Source organism: Equus asinus, chromosome 6 (assembly GCF_041296235.1).
Source record: "Equus asinus isolate D_3611 breed Donkey chromosome 6, EquAss-T2T_v2, whole genome shotgun sequence".
NCBI classification, from domain to species: Eukaryota; Metazoa; Chordata; class Mammalia; order Perissodactyla; family Equidae; genus Equus; species Equus asinus.
Genome location: NC_091795.1, coordinates 61,465,786 through 61,484,071, shown reverse-complemented (window position 1 = coordinate 61,484,071; position 18,286 = coordinate 61,465,786). Strand labels below are relative to the sequence as shown.

Here is an 18,286-nt window from a genome sequence, read left to right as displayed (position 1 = left end):
TATTGATGGGAGAATTGAGGAAATGTTGAATGCCAAAGAAGGGATGCTAGAACAAGAGTGGAGAAACACTCCAACCTGAAAATAGGATTGTCAGAGCAGTGTGGTAAGTTTCACAAGGGGGCAGGGGCAATTTGACAAAGGTAGGAGTCAAAAGTAATCAATGCCCTTGATAAAGAGCTGACAAATTCATTTCCATAAACATTTTCTCCTTTATATAGGATGGCCACACAGAACCCACACATATGTTTGTTACTGTATCTTTTGAAGTCTTTCAAAGGACATAGTTTTGCTTTTAATCATACATTAGTGAATATTGGAACAGCAATTTCCTTTTTTTATGGCTTTACATGTGGCATATTAAACTCTAAAGAGCCAAATGTATCCTAAGATTGATCATCCCTAGACTCTAGGGGCAGGAGCAGGAGCAGATTAGGACCAAAGGAACAGAGACGATGAGGAAGGACTGAGGAAGTGGCATATTTAGTTCAGTCAAATCCTGCCATTTGCATTGCTTAAATACAGGATTGCTGGGAGGCAGAGATCAACTGTAGTCTCGGGTCACCCATGAACTCACTGACCAGACGTAACCTATTTTTTATCCTGACATTGACAACAGTTTATGAAAAAAAGGCAGAATGCAGCAGATCATAGAGCATTTTGAAAAGCATACCAAGACCTTCTACTGTGGAGGAAACTAGGCTTGAGAGAAGAGCAAGCATTCACTTGACTTTCTCCAGAGGAGGTCAGGAAAACACTATTGTTGTTCCTTGGGTAGGAGTGGAATATTTCCCTTTATGACTTCATTTCCACCCCAGTTTAGGGGAGCACTGAGGAATTTTACTCTGTCCTCAGGAAGAAGTACTTCTTGGAGCTAAGAGATCTGGTTGAACCAAACTACCCCAAGTGTGGCTTGCCACTTCCCCTACCTGTGCTTCTGACTGGGATGTGGTAGTAGTATATGTTTATTATTTACACAGTGAATGCAATCTATGAAAGCAGAGAAATTGGAAAGTTAAGGTCCTGAAGTGAATTTTACATGTGATCTGATTTGACTATGTAATTAGGCTGAGATAAGTGGACACACATGAATCTCCCATTTCCTTTAGTTCTGCATAAGCCCAGCTTAAGGGACATACACTCTGTGGAGAGCTGACCTCCTTAACAACAGCTACCCTAAATCAATGACACAAAGTGATTTTAGATGTAATTTGAATCTATCTGTTGTATGCAGACCATTACACTATGAGGACACTGACAGACAAGCTCCTAGCATCTTGCCTGCAGCACTGTGGGTGGGGCATTAAAGGAGTCAATATCCTGGTGATTTCAAATACATATCCTAGTGCATTGAGGTGCTTTTCTCCTACTGCTGTTTGAACTTTCAGAGCTCAGTGGGAGCCCATTGTGCATAATGTGATTAAAGGACAAGGACTGTGTGAACCCACAGACTTCTTCAGGGAGACCTCAGATCCCCATTATGACTTTGAACCTGCTTCATTAATATCTGCCACTCAGAACACTTTCTCCTCTCCCCTTTGATGATAGAAATCCTACAGTCTCCACAAGACCTCTGGCTTTTCTACTTCGCATTGATGTAACTCCTGCCTCTTTGAACTACTTCAGCACCCAAGGTCTGGACAGCAACATTTAGAGGTTGCCTGTGTTCTGGTTTGTGTCCTTTGTTTCACATGAATTCCTCTTATTTCTATAACTACATTATAAACTTCCTGGGCATTAGAACCAAATTCTATCTTTTCCTTCAGCTCCTAATATGTAAGACTGACTGAAAGATGAATAAATAGAATGATAAAAAGGAGCTTAGGAGCTTCTAAAAGGAAGGAATCTGAGAGTTTAAGTGATGTGTTGTTCTTTCTGATTATACAAAGTCATAAGCAGGTGGGGGAGATTCACCTTCCAGTTGGTGAGGAGCACCTATTTTGTTTATTACTGTTCCCTCCAGGAACCGTCTCACCCTCCTACATTCCCTCATTCCTTTTATATACCACACTTAAAATTGGAGGCATAACCTTGTTCAAGAATGTGCAAAACAGGAACATGGTAATGAACTCTTGTTGCTGCTATAAACTTGATGAATGGCTTGGGGAGGAAGGGCATTAAATGGCAATCTCAGTCCAGTGATTAGCTCTGCGGCATTCCTCCCTTGGAACTCATGCAGACCAGCATAGCTTTCAGTCTGTTCTAGGTTTCCCGTGAGCTCCATCAGGTGTGCCATGAATGCTTCAGGGTCTCAGTCAGAGGGGGAAGGAGCATTCTTTTTTTCCAGTATTCTCACTGCCTACCTCCAGCTCTTTTCCCCCAACCCACCTCACTCACAATTCTAGCTGTGTTTGATCTAGAAGAAACTTTATATGTTATCTTGACCTGCACTTTCCCTCTGACCTTTGCCTATTTCAGACTGCCAGGACATAAATACCTATACCCGGTCTCCTACTTTCTGCCTGAGATACAGATTTCCTTCTACAAGTAGCAGTGCTCAGGCTCAATTTGCCAAGGTGAACCATACACTAGGTTTGCTTCTGAAATAGCTGTATGTGAACTGCATTTCTCAGTGTCTGGCTGTGTTTCCAGAGCACTAACAGAGGGGCTTTCAGAAACTGAGACAATACTTTCATAAGTGACTAGTTATACTAAAGACTGAGGACCATTTAACAAATGTGACCTGACAATGACAAAGAGACTGAGAAAACCTTTTCCCATTATTTGTCATTTGGCTATAGCAATGGAGCATATGTTTATGCATTTGTTCTGTGCTTTTCTCTGACTGTTTCATGTGTATTTTATCAACAACTATGCTGGTCTGGGGCTGTGGGCCATTTCTCTTGGATCCTTCACCATACAGCTCCTTATACAGGACTAGTATTTTTTAGACTTTGTTACTCTGTGTGGACCATGGACAAGCAGTATTGGCCTTACTTGGGAGCTGGTTAGCACAGCAGAATCTCAGGTCCCACCCAGACCTCCTCAGTCAGACTCTACATATTAGTTAGATCTCCAGGTGATTTGTAGGCACATTAAGATTCAAGGCACCATAATGTAGGAGACACTGAGCAGGAACTTACAAAATGCTCATTGCATTCAGCTAAAAGAAAAATCCTTTCTTGTAGGGATGAAATCTTATATCTTGGATGAGAAGTTCTGGTTGAATCTACATGTTACTAGAATGTTAATTCCAAAGGGAAGCAGAGAGAAGTAGGCGAAACAGGGAGAAAACAAGCCAATAAATATAGTTGACTTAGAAAGGAAATTTCCATTTAAAAAAATGTTTTGATGAGATTGCTTTGGCCAATTTTTAATAATGGACACACCCTATTGGAGCATTTCCTCTTTGGCGTGGAAAAGGCCAGTTTTGCACTTGGATTTTCACTGCTTGGATCAGACATCCATCTACCTCTAGGGCATCCTTTCTCCCCACTGCCTAGTGCTCAAGACTGAGTTAGAAGTGTAAGAAATACTGAGCAAAAACACCTGCATGTGAAGGTTATGTACTTTGCAGAAATAGAAGGGTTATTTTTTCTGCCGACTTGGACACTCTGTTATTATCCTGTACTCGTGTAACTGTAAGACTCTCAAGATGTAATTTCTCTAATAAATGAGAGGCAGCATTGCAGAAACCAAAGCATTATGTGGAGAAAGTGCTCAGGATGTGGCATCTGAGGAATCCCACCTCCATGACCTCCTAGCTGTCGATCACATGCTAGTCACCAAACTTCTCTGAACTTCATTGTCTCACCTGTGAGACGAGCACAAATACTTGCCTTGCTGCCACTGAAGGGTTGGTATGGGAGGTTAAATGAGCGAATAGGTACATGAGGCATTTTGAAATTGTAAGATAGGAAACCCATGCAAAGATATTCAAACTACTGCTACCGCTACAAATGAAATGGATGGGAACTCTGTGAATATGTGTCTATGTATGCCTTACTTCTCTTTGTTAGAGAGCAGGATTATCATTCTCTTATATATTACCTAGATGATACTTGTTGCATTCATAGATATTACAGAATAATAGATTACTATGTGAGCAGTGGAGTCAGAATGCCTGGGTTCAAGTCTCTACCACCTATTAGATGTATGACGTTGGGCAAGTCACATAACCCCTTTCTTTTCAGTCTCCTCACTGTAAAATTGGTATGATAATAAGGTTGTGATAAATAAGATAATACATGTAAAGTGACTTATCTCAGTTTTCGGCAAAAACAATTACTCAACAAATGACAGCTGTGATTACTGGTCATCAATATGGGAACTCCTGGAAAGCAGGAACTCGATCTTTCTCTTTATTGCCCATAAAGTATAGCAGTGACTGGCACATAGCTTCATTAAATCATATTCTCATCTAATTAACACATATTATGGCTCATGAGCAATTCATTGGAATTATTGACTGATGGACGGATTATGCTTCTCTAGGTTTGCTTCATCACTCAGAATCGCTCACATATAGAACAGAACAAACACAACAGCACATATACTAGTCAGAAGGTGTCCCGGGCTTGAGGAAGCTCATTCGCTCTACAGGCCTCATCCTCACAGGATTTCAGGGAGTGATGGAAGGTGCAATCATTTACTCTGTGAACCCTGCTAAATCACTTGATGGATTAGCTGATGTCATCCATGAGTCTGCACTTGTCTCGAGTACTTGACTGAAGTCTATAAATCTCCTCCCTTTAAAAAGCCCCAGCCGGTGACCTCTGATTTGACCTCACTTCTTTGAAGTTAGTGTGGAACTTACTCTCTATGCAGAATCTTTTTGTTGTGGAATGTGGTGCTGCAGTAAATCACCATCCTTCCCCCCAAAGCAAATGTCTGCTTTACTAAATGAGAAAGTCAAATTTTAAGTGTCTTACCTGATTGGATTGAGAAGTTATATGTACATATGAAAAGAAGCAGGGAAGGCAATATAAGGAAAGATATAACAGGGCACCTTTTAAACAATTTTGTGAAGACTGGCACCTCAATATTTAACAATCAGTAAAGAGAAAAAATCACCAGTCTGAGTGCTGCACTTGGTCTGTCCGGCAGTGAGGGAGCCCATCCTCAGTAGATGGAATCCCGAAGGTACTAATGTCAGTGTGATTACAGGAAGCTCATCCTTCCCTCCACTTTCAGTTCATATACACATAGACTTTGCAGTGCAAACAAGTAAGTCAATCTAGATATGATTTTTCATGTATTAAAGCAAATCTCCTTAAGCACATGTGCCACGTGGACTAAATTCCCACTGTTAACAATTCAGTCCTTTGGAACTGGCATAACCCACTTCATGTCTTCTTAAAAAGGCAAATTGTTTTGGACGAGCCAATTCATGAACTCCTTAGAATTTCAATGCCAATGCATTCTTCAGATGCTGTTATCTTTACTTGGAAAGAAGAATAAAGAACAAGACAAAAAAAAAAATACTGAGAGCCTGATTTGGGGAAGAGGTTCTGAAAAGTTGGGAAAGGATCCAAGAGGTAAAGATGACAAATTCACAAACTTTGCTTCCCATTATCGTTCCAATGTGCCAAGCCCTGTGCTGGGTGCTCTGGAGGAATATGAGAAGAGCAAAAGGCAAGACCAGTAGTGTGGTTGAGCTGAGACACCATGAATTGGAAGCAGAACAAATGTGCTCTCTTTATTATTCATACCTTGCGTTTGTATGCACTTTTAACTTTTCAAAGAATGCTCACATCCAAGTGCAAATTACATGTTTATAAAACACTTGGCACCAACAATTGCTATCTCTATACCCAGACTCTCTCAGAATCTCAGACCCACTGGGATAGTTAACTTCCACTTTATTCGTTTAGGCTCCTCTGGCATTTATCCTTTACTCTTATACTTTTCCTCTCTGCCTGTTTAACTTCTGGAATGCTCTGAACTATAAAAACACATCTCTGATCATTTGGTTTCTGTTTAGGCTGGCCAGGGTGGATCTGAGCGCCACAGGAGAGGTTTATGAAGTGTAAGATTCAGGTAGTTTATTTGTTGGGGGGTGGGAAGGCAATTGAGTCTATATTCTATCTGAGTCTTTTGCTGTTTAAAGCATCTTATTAGGTCATAAATGGCCCAGATGGATGTGGTTGTGGTGGGCATGGGCTAAATGAGGAAGTAAAAATAAATAGTTTGTGCATTGATTAGAGCTTGAGTTTAGATTGCATCTTTTTATTTTAATACCATTCTATTAAAAAAACCAAACCTAGCAAGAGTCTCCAGGGCAGAGCCACTAGGCTATTTTTAACTTGAGTATTATGGTGCCATAATTGTATCTTCTCTGCATAGACAGCAAACATTGAATTACTGGCAGAGAGAAAAAAAGGCCAGTTGATTTTCTGGCATATCTGTGAGCCCCAACAAACAACACATTTGGGGGTTTCTCCCACGGCTTGCCCTGTCAAGAAAGGTCAGAAAGGCAAGCATGGCTGAAGCAGAAGTCTTAAAACATAGAGAGGGTGATGTTGCTTGGCTGTTTGGTTAGAAAGTGGAAGAAGGGGGCTGGCCCTGTGGCCGAGTGGTTAAGTTCGCACACTCCGCTGCAGGTGGCCCAGTGTTTCGTTGGTTTGAATCCTGGGTGCAGACATGGCACTGCTCATCAAACCACGCTGAGGCAGCATCCCACATGCCACAACTAGAAGGACCCACAACGAAGAATATACAACTATGTCCTGGGGGGCTTTGGGGAGAAAGAGGAAAAAATAAAATCTTTAAAAAAAAAAAAAAAAGAAAGTGGAAGAAGATTGTATTTGATGGCAAGGCAGAAAAGCCTTGTTTGGGTAACCTCTGTCAAGTCTTGCCACCTGGAAGTCTTAGGAGCTGAGTGGAAGGCACCAAGCAGAGGTCACTAGGACCAAGAATGCCTTGGAGTATCAAGTGGCCAAGACAGTGGAGAATCTTATATATGAAAGATGTAAATGAGGGCATCTGTGCTTTCCCAAGCAAACAAGCATCTACAATGTACATCATTATTAGTATAAGCTTGGTAGTTCGCAGTGGGTGCTATGGACTGAATGTTTTGTTTATCTCTCCCCCAACCCCCAATTTATAATGTTGAAGTCCTAATCCCCAGTGTGATCGTGTTTGGAGATGACTTTGGGGACTTTGAGGAGTAATTGGATGAGGTTGTGGAAGTCGAGCTCTCATGATGGGATTGGTACCCACATAAGGGGAGAAAGAGACCAGAGCTCGCTCTCGGCCATGTGGGGATATAACAAGAAGGCAGTTGCCTACAAGCCAGGGAGTGGGTTCTCACCAGACCCTGACCATGCTGGCACTTAGATCTTGGATTTCTAATCTCCAGAAGTGTGTGGTATAAACGTTTGTTATTTAAGCCTCCTTGTCTGGTATTTTATTTTAGCAGCCTGAGCAGACCAGGACTCCCACTTGTATTCTTCCAGTATTCCTTTCCTTGTAATCCTTTTCAGCAAAAGCAACCCTACAGTATCTTTATGGATTGTGGAGAACTGTAATGAATATAGCGTTGGGGGCATCCATAAATTCACACGGTCTCAGGAACTCTCTTTCCCCTATAAGACTCCCCCCTCCAACACATAAAAAGAAATCAAAGGAAAAACAGAGAAAAACAAACATGCAAAAACCCAAGCATAGAAATACAAAACTAAAAAATTATTCTTTTTCTGAGCTGGGCAGCTATTAGATGTTGTAGGATTTATTCTAAGAACCCATTTAGAATCAGTTGAAAATAAGGAGACTTAATGGAAACACTAAAACCACATCAACCCAAAATGTCACAAGAAAACCGCTTCTTGTGTTCTTGGTGAAGCAATAAGTACAACAAAAATACTTATTTTCAGAATATTTATGGAGAACAGGAAATGAGATAAGGACTTTCACCTTCTAGCCACTAACTCGTGTTTGACCTAGGTCAATAATGACAACCTAGTTGGCCTAACTGTTACATTTCCCAGCTGCTAAGTTAATTTGCAACTTAACAGGCAGCTCAGTTTACAAACTTTTGGACTAAAGCCAGTCTCAGCAGGAGATTTACCCAGAAATGAGTTGGTTGGCTCGCTGGAACTTGAAGGCAAAAAATGCTCCAGAAGAGGTTTACTACTTTCTATGACTGTCCCAGTAGAAAATTACTCTAAGTTCTGGTTCATGGAGGCTTCCAGTGCTTAGACATAGAAATCCTCTCCTCTAATTATAAGTGACATCAGAGGAAGCTTTCACAGCCTTAATCCTCCTCTTGGTCGTTCTTTTACTTTAGTAGAATAATTCTGGAAAATGGTAGATGCCAACAAAAAGGAAGGCTTGTGTAACAGAATGAACCAGACTACCTCGGGTTCAAGTCCTAGCTTCACCACAAAAGGACCCTGTGATGCTGATTGGTTGCTTGCCCTGTCTGAATGTAGCATCCCTGTCAGTAAAGTGCAGATTAACTGAGATGTGTATTTAAAACACTTGGCCCCAAAAAGGTGCTAAATAATTATTGGTTTAAAAAAATCAACTTTATTGAAGCATAACTTGGCAAATAATACTATGTACTCATTTTAACTGTTCAAGTTTTTACAGATTGATATATTTTGTAACAACCACCACAATCAAGATGTAGAACATGATGATGTAGAATTTTCTTTGTAGACATTAGTTGCCTAAAAAGCTTCTTTGTTCCCCTTCCCAGACAATCCCACCATCACTCTTAGCCTCAAGCAACTACTGATCTACTTTCTGTCACCAGAGTAGGTTTTCTTTTTTAGAGTTTCATATAAATATGATCATATGGCATATATTCTTTTGTGTCTGGCTTTTTTGCTTAGTACAATGCTTTTGAGATTCATCTGTGTTGTTCTATTAGCAGCTTATTCCTTTTTATTTTGGATTAGTATTCTCTTGTATGGATAGAATACAATTTGTTTATCCTGACCTGGTGATGAGTATCTGGATTGTTTTCAGTTTTGAGCTATTATGAATAAACCTGTTATGAACATTCTTGAATAAGTCACTGTGCGGATATATGTTATTTCTCTTGGGTAAGTAGTTTATGAGAAACTGTTACACTGTTTTCCAAATGGGTTGTACCATTTTACATTCTTACCAGTTATACATGAGAATTCCAGTTGCTCCACAGTCTCACCAACACCTACTATTGTCAATCTTTAATTCTAGCCATGGAATGGTATTTTATTAAGGTTTTAAATTGTGTTTCCCTAATGGATACAAATGTTGAGCATCTTTTTATGTACTTATTATCCATGTCTTTTTTTAAATGAAGTATCTGTTCAGATCTTTTGCCCATTTTTAATTGGACTATTTACCTACTTATTTTTCACTTTTAAGAATTTTTTGCATATTCTTGATACAAGTCCTTTTCCAGATATACTATTGAAAATATTTTCTCCCAATCTGAGGTTTGCTTTTTGGTTTTCTTGATAGTATCTTTTGAAGAGCAGGAGTTTATTTTGACAAAGTCAAAATTTTAAGCTTTTTGTGTCCTATTTAAGAAATCTTTGTCTATTCCAAGATTGTGAAGATTTTCTCCTATATTTTCTTCTAGAAGTTTTAGCTTTTGTGTTTGTCTATGATCCATTTAGAATTAAATTTTGTGTATGACATGAGGTAAGGGTTGAGGTTTGTTTCTTCCCAAATGGATACCAAGTTGATTCAGCACCATTTATAGGAAAAAAGTCTTCTTTATCTATTGAATTCTCAATAATAAACTCTTTCAGGGTATAGAGGATGAGGGAGCATTTCCCAACTCATTTTATAACACCGGTGTAACAAAACCAAACAAATAAATTATAAGAAAAGAAATATGCAGACTAATATCTCTGCAAATATAGACACAAAAATTCTTAACAAAGTATTATCAAGTCAAAATCTCTATGAGTGATCTTTAACAAATGCAAATCAAATCATTCACTTGGTTATTCAAAATTACCTCATTTAATTCCCATGATGAACTATGACACTCAAATGTGTCACCATGGCCTATAAGATGCTCTGAGACCTAACCCAGCTTCTTCTCTGACCTTATCTCCTACCATCCTCCCTTTCATGTCTTCTCCTCCAGCCATACTGTGTAGACACACCTCACATGTTCGTGAATGTTCTTCCTATGAATTGGATTCAGACTTAAATATCATCCATCTCAGTGGCTTTCAACTGAGGGTGTGCATTAGCATCATGAAGGGAGCATTAAAAAATGACCAATGCTTGGCCCCACCCTAGACCAATGAAATGAAAAATACCTGGCAATGATAGTCAGGCATGGAGATGATTTTAAAAGTTCTCCAGAGGATTCTAAAGTGCAACCTGAGATTAGAAGTACTGAACCTCATTAGCCTTTTTATGTCAGGGACTCGAATCCTCTCCTCCCATTCAGAGGTCTAACTGCTCCAACACTGGCCTCCTGTTTTCACCAGGAGACGCCTACAGAATCATCAGCCTCTCCCTCTTGCTTTCTTTCAGTAAGTGGGACTCAAGGCTCCTTTGCTCCTTAACTCTCAGAATCACAGAAGGTAGGGATAAGAATGGACGTGAGATATTTAACGAGGAGGTCCTCAGGGAGGCAAAGTAGATTGGAACCCAAATTTTCTAGTGCTGTTGCCGTTACGGTCTTAGTTGCCTGATTTATTTCCTCTTCTTTTATCTGTGCTGAGTGAGTCTGAAGAATTGAGAATTGGGAGGATTCTCGACTTTTTTAGTGTGCTTGCAACAGTTCTCATTCAATAAATCTCTTCCTCTAAAAGTTCCTCCGTTGAGTTAACTTTTCTTTCCCCAGTGATCTGGGGGTGGAGGCTGAAGTGTCAGACTAGTGTTCTCGCTTTTATATGCAAATAAATCACTTGATTATATTTTTTTGTCCTTATGTTATCATGAATATTTCAAATGAATTTTATATGGTTCATATTTATGGTTTGGGAGCTGTTTCACATTTTGGCTCATTGCCGTCTCATCTGCATATACCATATCTCAGCTGATGTTGATTGGTCCGTTTACATATTCATCATGCTCCTATTTTCAAAGATATTTTGTTATAAACTGGCTTTTCTTCCCTCTCCAGTGTTATAATAGCACGTAGATGTGTTTTTAAATTGCACTCATTTCCATACATAATTTTTCTGGTTACCGTAAATCACTGCATTGTCACCTACTCCCCCCACCCTGTTTAGTGTAATCTTCACACTTTATACCAAGCTGACATATGGCTCTGAAGTAATTAAAGACAATGTAAACAGTTTACAGTGCACTTTGCAAAGCCGCTTCACCTGGTAGAGAGTTTAATGATTTCCTTTTCCCCCAGCAAGTCCCAAGGCAGTGAAGAGGAGGGAGGTTTGAGATGGTGATGCTGACTAAAGCTGAGGTGTGGACAGTGGTCATTTCATTTCTAATGGAGAAGCTCCTCCTCTACATTCTACCAAAACGACTCCTTTCCCTTTTGACTTCTTACAGAAGCAGAGGGGCCTGGGTTAAGCTAGGTTAATGAAAGAAGAAGAATCATCAGCGTGGGTTGGGGAAGAATTACTGGATTCTTTCAATCATTCTAACAGGAGTAAAGGGGAAGAATCGAACTCATCAAATCCCCAACTACCCAAGCCACAGAGACCTTTCTCTTCTGGATGAGAACAGAATGAATTTTCTTTATAGACGTTAGTTCTCTGCCCAACTATCAGCATCTAGTTTCCACTTTTTTTCTTTTTTTCCAGAAATGGCCTCAGTTTTTGATTGTGAATTTCTCTCCGCCACTCCAAGTCCACATCATTGGCGTAGGTGTTTCCAGCTCTGAGAATAGAGCCCATTACCCATGCCACAGCCAATTCGAGCATCTCATTCCCTTATCTGCAGTAGTTGGTCCAGGGATGGTTGTGTGATCTAAGCAGGTCAGGCTAAATCTTAACACTTTTATAGGATCGAGCAAGAAAAAGGTCAGCTCTTTCCTTCTGAATCGAATCCAAGAAGAAGTGAAGGCAGGACCGCTGCTGTCATCCTGCTGCCAGAGGTGGGGCTGAGGACTGAAACTAACTTAATGCAAGGGAGACCTGAGAGAGGGAGAGAGGCCAAGTTCTAAGGACATTGAACCTGAATAGAGCTGTTTCTAAAGCCATTCTTCTCCTCTGACAGTCAACTTAAATGAACCATTAAATTCCCTTGTTTTCCTTAAGCCTATTTGAGGTTTATTTTCTTTTGCTTCTCACAATGGAAAGAGTCCTAACAAATACAGTGTTTGTATCACTTATTTTGTACATATTATCTTGTGCATTTTTGTCCTAGGTCATATTTTAAACTCTAACTATATAAGTGCCTAGATCATAGTGGATTCTCAGCCAGTGTTCATATGCCTAACAACTCCTACATTATTTATCATCATCATTCATATTATTTGGTATTTTCTCTTTATATCTGGATATTTTGTCTCTCCAACTAATTATTTTGTTCATTCATTTTTATTCATGAATTTATCAGTTATTTATTGTACACACCTGAATCTGTGTGAGGCGTCGTAGGTCCAATACTGAGTATAAGCAAATACACCTTGTGCTCATGGAACTTACTGTTCGATGGGGGAGTTAGAAATTATTCATTTATCACATAAACAGCTGTAAAATTGCTAAAATGATAGTCACCACATAGAAACTAGTGGTGATATGAGAGTGTAAGTTGTAGGGTGTTTTACTCTAATTGGGGAGGTCAGAAGGCTTTCCTGGGCAAGTGACACTGGTGTGGGAACCTGAAGGATTAGGAGGAGCCAAATAAATTAAAAGGACAGAGCAGAAAGGACGTTCTAGTCAGAAGGAACAGCAAGCGCAAAGCAAGGCCCATGCTGGGCAGCATAAGGCAGTAACTTCATGACCTGGAAAAGGGCTGGTAGGGCAAAGGAGAGAATGGGAGAGGCCTACTTTCCTTTGTGTGTTAAGAGCAGTGTAAGGCATGGAGTGTGTGTGTGTAGGGGGGCAGGAAAGGCGTGGAAGGTGGTGCGATCAGATGAATTTAGAAAATAACCCTCTGGTTGCTATATAGAGAATGGATGGGGTGAGGAGACAGCCTGCTAGTGGAGGGGCAGCATGAGTAGTAGACTGTGGCAGTTATCCAGGGACAGAATGTGGTAGCTGGAGGAGATACGTGGACAGATTAGAGGCCTAGCAAGGAGATTAAAATAACAGGACTTGGTGTTGTACTTTAATACAAAGTTAAGTTATAGTCTGACCTTGCCCTTAAAGAATTATTGGGGGATCTGGCAAAACCTGTAAATTCTGAATACAATCTGATAAACATGCTATTAATACCGTGAACACAGATTATGGTTTGGCAGCACTGGCAGAGTTCTGGAAAGACTCTACAGAGGAGTAAACATTTGATGTGACTCCTGGAGGACAAGCAGGTTTCTACCAAGTGGAATTTTAGGCAGAGGGATAGCACCTACGTAAGACCAGCATGAAAGGATATTTTGGTCATTTCTTTATTCATCCATTCACTTGCAACTATTCTTTTGATCCCTCTATGTGCCAACCATTGTCCAAAGAATCAGCCGTCACATTCTAAATAAGCAATACAACGTCTGGTCGTGATAGTGCTTGGGAGAAGGCAAATTTTTCTACCTGGTGAAAGTGTGGGGTACGCTGCATATGGTGGGAGAGAAAAGGTTTTGATTTTTGTGCCAGGGACTTAAGATTGCAACCTATAGCACTGAGTATCCCGAGAGGTTCTTCTGCAGTGCAGGTCTGGCAGCAGAGTGACAGGGAGATTGCAGCTGAGACAGGTGTGGCAGCCTCATGCAGCAGGCTGTGCAAGTGACTTTGAACCTAATAGCAACAGGAGTGAGATGAGAGCCGGATTCCGGACATAGCTTTGAAGGGGAGTCAATAGGACTGGAAGAACACCTGCGTATAAGGGAGAGAGAAGGCGCGGGAGTCAAGGGGACTGAATTTCCTTGCTTGGCGTCTGGACAGATGGTGATGTTATTCACTGGGCAATACGGGAAGATGAGAAATTTAAGGATAAAGATAACAAGTTTGTCTGACTATATTGAATCTGAGGCACTTGCAGTTTCCTTAGGTGTAAATATCTAGAAGTCTCTCCATTTCAAAACAAGAATTATGGTCTCAGAAGAGAGGTGGGGGTTGCAGACGAAGGTTTAGGAGCCCTGGTAGTATGACATTATTTGATGAATAATGATTTGGAGATGTAATTATAAAAAAAGAAAATGGCCAAAAATGGAGCACTAAACTTTTGAGGGGCAGCTAAGGAAGAAGAAAGATGCGCAGAACCAGTTATGGAGTAGTCTGGAAGGTTACGAGGCAGGCAGGAGGTGTGGTGTCACTGAATTTAGAAAGGGAAAGAGTATTGAGAAGAATGGTATGAACAGTCCGGGAAATCAAAAAGTACGTATAGGTTAAGTCCTGAGAACACAAAGTAGAAGTCTTTAGATCTGGAAGTTAGGGCGCTGTTGGGACCTTTAATAGAATAATTTAATAGTGTTAGAGAATTTGTGGCCAAATAACAAGTGGGCAGGCTGAGGAGTGATTGAACAAAAAGGATGGGGAGGTGGTGAAAGCAGGCTGCTGTTTCAAAAGGGTGGTAGTGATGAAGAAGAGAGAGGAAGGTAGCAGGGAGAGAAGGCAGAATTTACACAGAAAGCTTTCTTTCTCCTTTGTAATAAGGATAGGTGAAACTTGGCCACATGTGCAGAATGAGTGAAAAGGATTTTGTGATTTGTGGAGAGTAGGATATTGAAGAGAAAGCCAATGTTTATTAAGTTCAGGAAACTGGTTGAAAGCTGGAGGAAGAACATAAATAAGAAGGATAGATCTGGAAAGGAGATGAGAACACATAGGTGACCAAGAATAGAAAGTGAGACAATGGATGAAGGTGAGCAGAGAGACGGAATGGTACAAACAGTCTGTTCAAGTTCAATTTGGTGCTGGGCCCTTTGCTAGGGAATGTTTTTGAAGTCTTAGGACATAAAAAGTGTTGAAAAAATAAGATTAATTTTGTTTTCAGCGTCTGAGTCCATATGGGCTGATTAGTAAGGACATGAGGTAGAAATGGACAAGCTGTGTCTGGGGAAGTTGAGTTTCTGAGCTAGCTGATCTGTCTCTGGGATTACTGCTATGTCAGCTCAGCTCAACCATTTATATCCCCATAGGAAGGTCTCGGCTGAGGCTGAGCACCCAGTGAGGGGTCAGTCGCACTTGCTGGATTGAATTACATTAAGGTGGATTATCTGTGATGTCTGGCATTCCTGTCTTTAGAATAATTTCTATGCAATTACAGGGCTCTTGGGGAACAAGACATATCTACTAGTCATCTAGTCTATGTTAATTCCAGGCAGGGCAATGGCTAATCTGTCCAGGAATACACCTTGAACCAAAAGCTCTCCAGCTCTATTACTTCCCTCATTCCTTGGTGAGCTCTGCTCTGATGACTCTCCCAATTTGTCTGGGTGTTGAATGTCTTCAAGAAGGCAAACCCTAAAGACAGAAGGTCTTAAACTGGGCTCTCATCCAACTGGAGAATGCTTGCACTGAGAAATCAGAGATCACATAAGCCATCTCCTTTCAAAACTCCTCTTTTAATACACGGATGAGGAAACCAAGGCCCTGAGAGAGAGGTGATTTAGTCAATTACACAGTAAGTTTACATGAAAAGTAACACTCAGACCCAGGATTCGGACCACCGTCCTCTAAGCAGTGGGCTTAATTGCTGAAACACATTGCCACTCTGTCTGTTTTGTATTTCTTTAATGGATTTCTTTCTTGCTTCCACAGACCTCAGCAAATACTCTTCTTAAAGGAAGGTGAAAGAACCAAGGGGAAAAATTGAGTGGGTTCAAGAAGAAGTGCACGTAACCTGGGGGGTTACTTTCTTCTTATAAAGGAAAAATCATTTCCTTTTGTGTAATCATTTATCTGTTGCTGTATTTCTTGGCATTTAAGTCCTGAATTCTGGCTGCCATTGTAGTAAAGAACACAGTTTAAAGGTCGGGAGACGGGATCCAGAGCCTTCAAAGGCAGGGCGGGTTACCTTAAGTATGGGAGAATTTGCTAGTTTTTACTACTGTGCCCTACTTGGAGAAAACCCTATTTGGGGAAACCCCTACATCAAACTAGCCCAATAAGAGGTGAATATTTGCATTAACAAAGGAGTCTTCTCTTTCCAAAGGAAATCTCCCTTAGTACTGTAAACTTTCCTAATACTTTTAAATGTTTATGGATGAATTACCACCTGTTAGCATGGCTTGAGAGCAAGAGAGAATCTCTAAAACCCAAATGTTAGATCCTCCTGTCAATTAAAAATTAATCAGAAGTAATAGAAAGTACTCCTTAAAAAGAATAAATGTCAGCAGAGAAAATCGGCTTTGGTTTATAAAAATTTCACTCATGGGTGCTTTGGGAGCAGCACCTTACATAAAAAGTGAGGATTGTGTGGACGGACCTTATGCTCGTTTCAACGGCCACACTCTGAAAGATTCTACACTACTGTTTAGGAAATATGGTAAAGAAATAAAATGGGAGGAGGTGCAAAAAGTTTGCTTGGGGTGTCACTGTGGCTTCTAAGCACAGAGTATCATGCCACATGTGATCTGAGGTTGCTGCCCATAGCCCATTTGAGCATTATCAGGTACATACATTTTCTCCAGGTCCCCAAATCCTGAAAATGCTCCTTTTGGGATGACTCGAAGCTTGGTGAGGACAAACCTCCTGAAAAGAGAGTGGAGATAAAATATCACAACCTATCTATTCATTGCTAAGTCATTGAGTGCCTAATATATAATATCAGCTAACAGCCAACATATACTAAGTGCTTGCCATTTAGTAAAGGTTGAAATTGCTTTAACATGGTCTCTCTTCATCATCATCACAGAGCGGTGATGTTGGCACTATTGTTATCCTCATTTTACAAAAGAGGAAACTGAAGTTTGGGGAGGTTAAAAAACTCACCCAGAGTCACACACAGCTGATACATGGCAGAGCTGGGATATGAACCTTTCTTGCCTCCTGTTGCCTCCTGTAGCTCTGGGTGAGTCCTCCCTTTCTTACTCTACTCCAACCTCCAATACCTATTCCCTTATTGTCATTCTTAGCTGACACTGCTCCCTATTTCAAAGAGAAACCAATAGAAGAGAACTTCCTTGTACTCTCACATGTCTCCCAGGCATCAACCCACTTGCATCTGTCCTTATACACCCGCCTTCCCTCCTGTAACCATGGGTGAACTGTCCAGGTCCTGGCTATGAACAGCCCCTCCACTCCACACTAGATCTCTTTCTCTCTCTTCTAGTCAAGGTAACCTCTACAGCAGTTTCCCCCTTTATTTCATACATTTCTTTCACCTAGTTTTGCTTCTCTACTGGATTCTGCCCAATATAAAAACATGCCATAATTTCTCCCATCTCAAAAGTCTTCTCTTAACCTCAAACAACTTCAGTTTTTGCCATTTTCTTCTGCTTGAAATATTTCTCACATCTGCCTCAAAATTCCTTCCAAGGCTCCTCAGCTCAGTCAGAGAAAAACTCAACTTGTATACAATGGCCTATGGGCCCTACGGGATCTTCCCACTCTCCCTTTCATAGACCCTCTTGACCTCAATTTTGCCAACTCTCCCCTTTGTTCATCTTGTTCTGATCACAGCACTCTCTTGCTAGTTCCTGGACACACCAAGTTCCTTCTTGCCTAATGTTTCTGCATTTTCAGTTCTCTCTGCCTGGAACATTCCTTTCCCAGATATCCTCCTTGCTTGCTCCTTCAGCTCATTGTTTGCTCAAATGTCACTTTCTCAGTGAGGCTTTCCATAACCACCCTATTGAAAATGAAAATCTCCCCAACTTGGCCCTTGGCCTCCTTTCCTGCTTAAATTTTTATTCATAGCACTTCTGATATGTTACACATTCTATGTATTTATCTATTTCTGTGTTTATGTATTTGTGTCTCTTTTGTAACTAGAATGCTAGTAAGAATATATGAGAAATCTCCAGGTACCCAAAGTAAAGCAACTGAAGGCCAAGTGGAACCCTGAGCAGTGAATGCAAACCAGAATTCTAAGTGGGTAAACTGAATCCAAAGTATACAGGGAGGGGGGCAGTTTCTGGACTTCATAGCCAAGGGATTTGTGTTTTGATGGCAAACTAAGACATGGAAGATGGAATTCAAAAAGCCACTTCTATCTCTCTGTGCATCTCTCTATCTATATCATATACATTCTAGAAAGAAAGTACAGAAAATGGAGGACAGGCAATTTTCTATGAAATAACATATGGAAATTTGCCATAGTTTATGAAAGACATAAATCCTCAGATTCAGAAATCTTAATAAGTCCAATGATGAGAAACAAA

General features: G+C 40.6%; 1 protein-coding gene across 5 annotated transcripts in view; it reads right to left on the bottom strand.

Annotated features, from left to right (window-relative positions):
- The window catches only part of FSHR (follicle stimulating hormone receptor), a 171,088-nt gene that overhangs the window by 76,832 nt on the left and 75,970 nt on the right, over positions 1-18,286 (bottom strand). For 3 of the 5 annotated variants that reach the window (XM_044771793.2, XM_044771788.2, NM_001323782.1), the window contains 1 exon segment: positions 16,584-16,655. The exons of the other annotated variants lie outside the window; for them this stretch is intronic. In XM_044771793.2, coding sequence (XP_044627728.1) covers positions 16,584-16,655 — 72 coding nt within the window. 5 annotated transcript variants of the gene reach the window in all.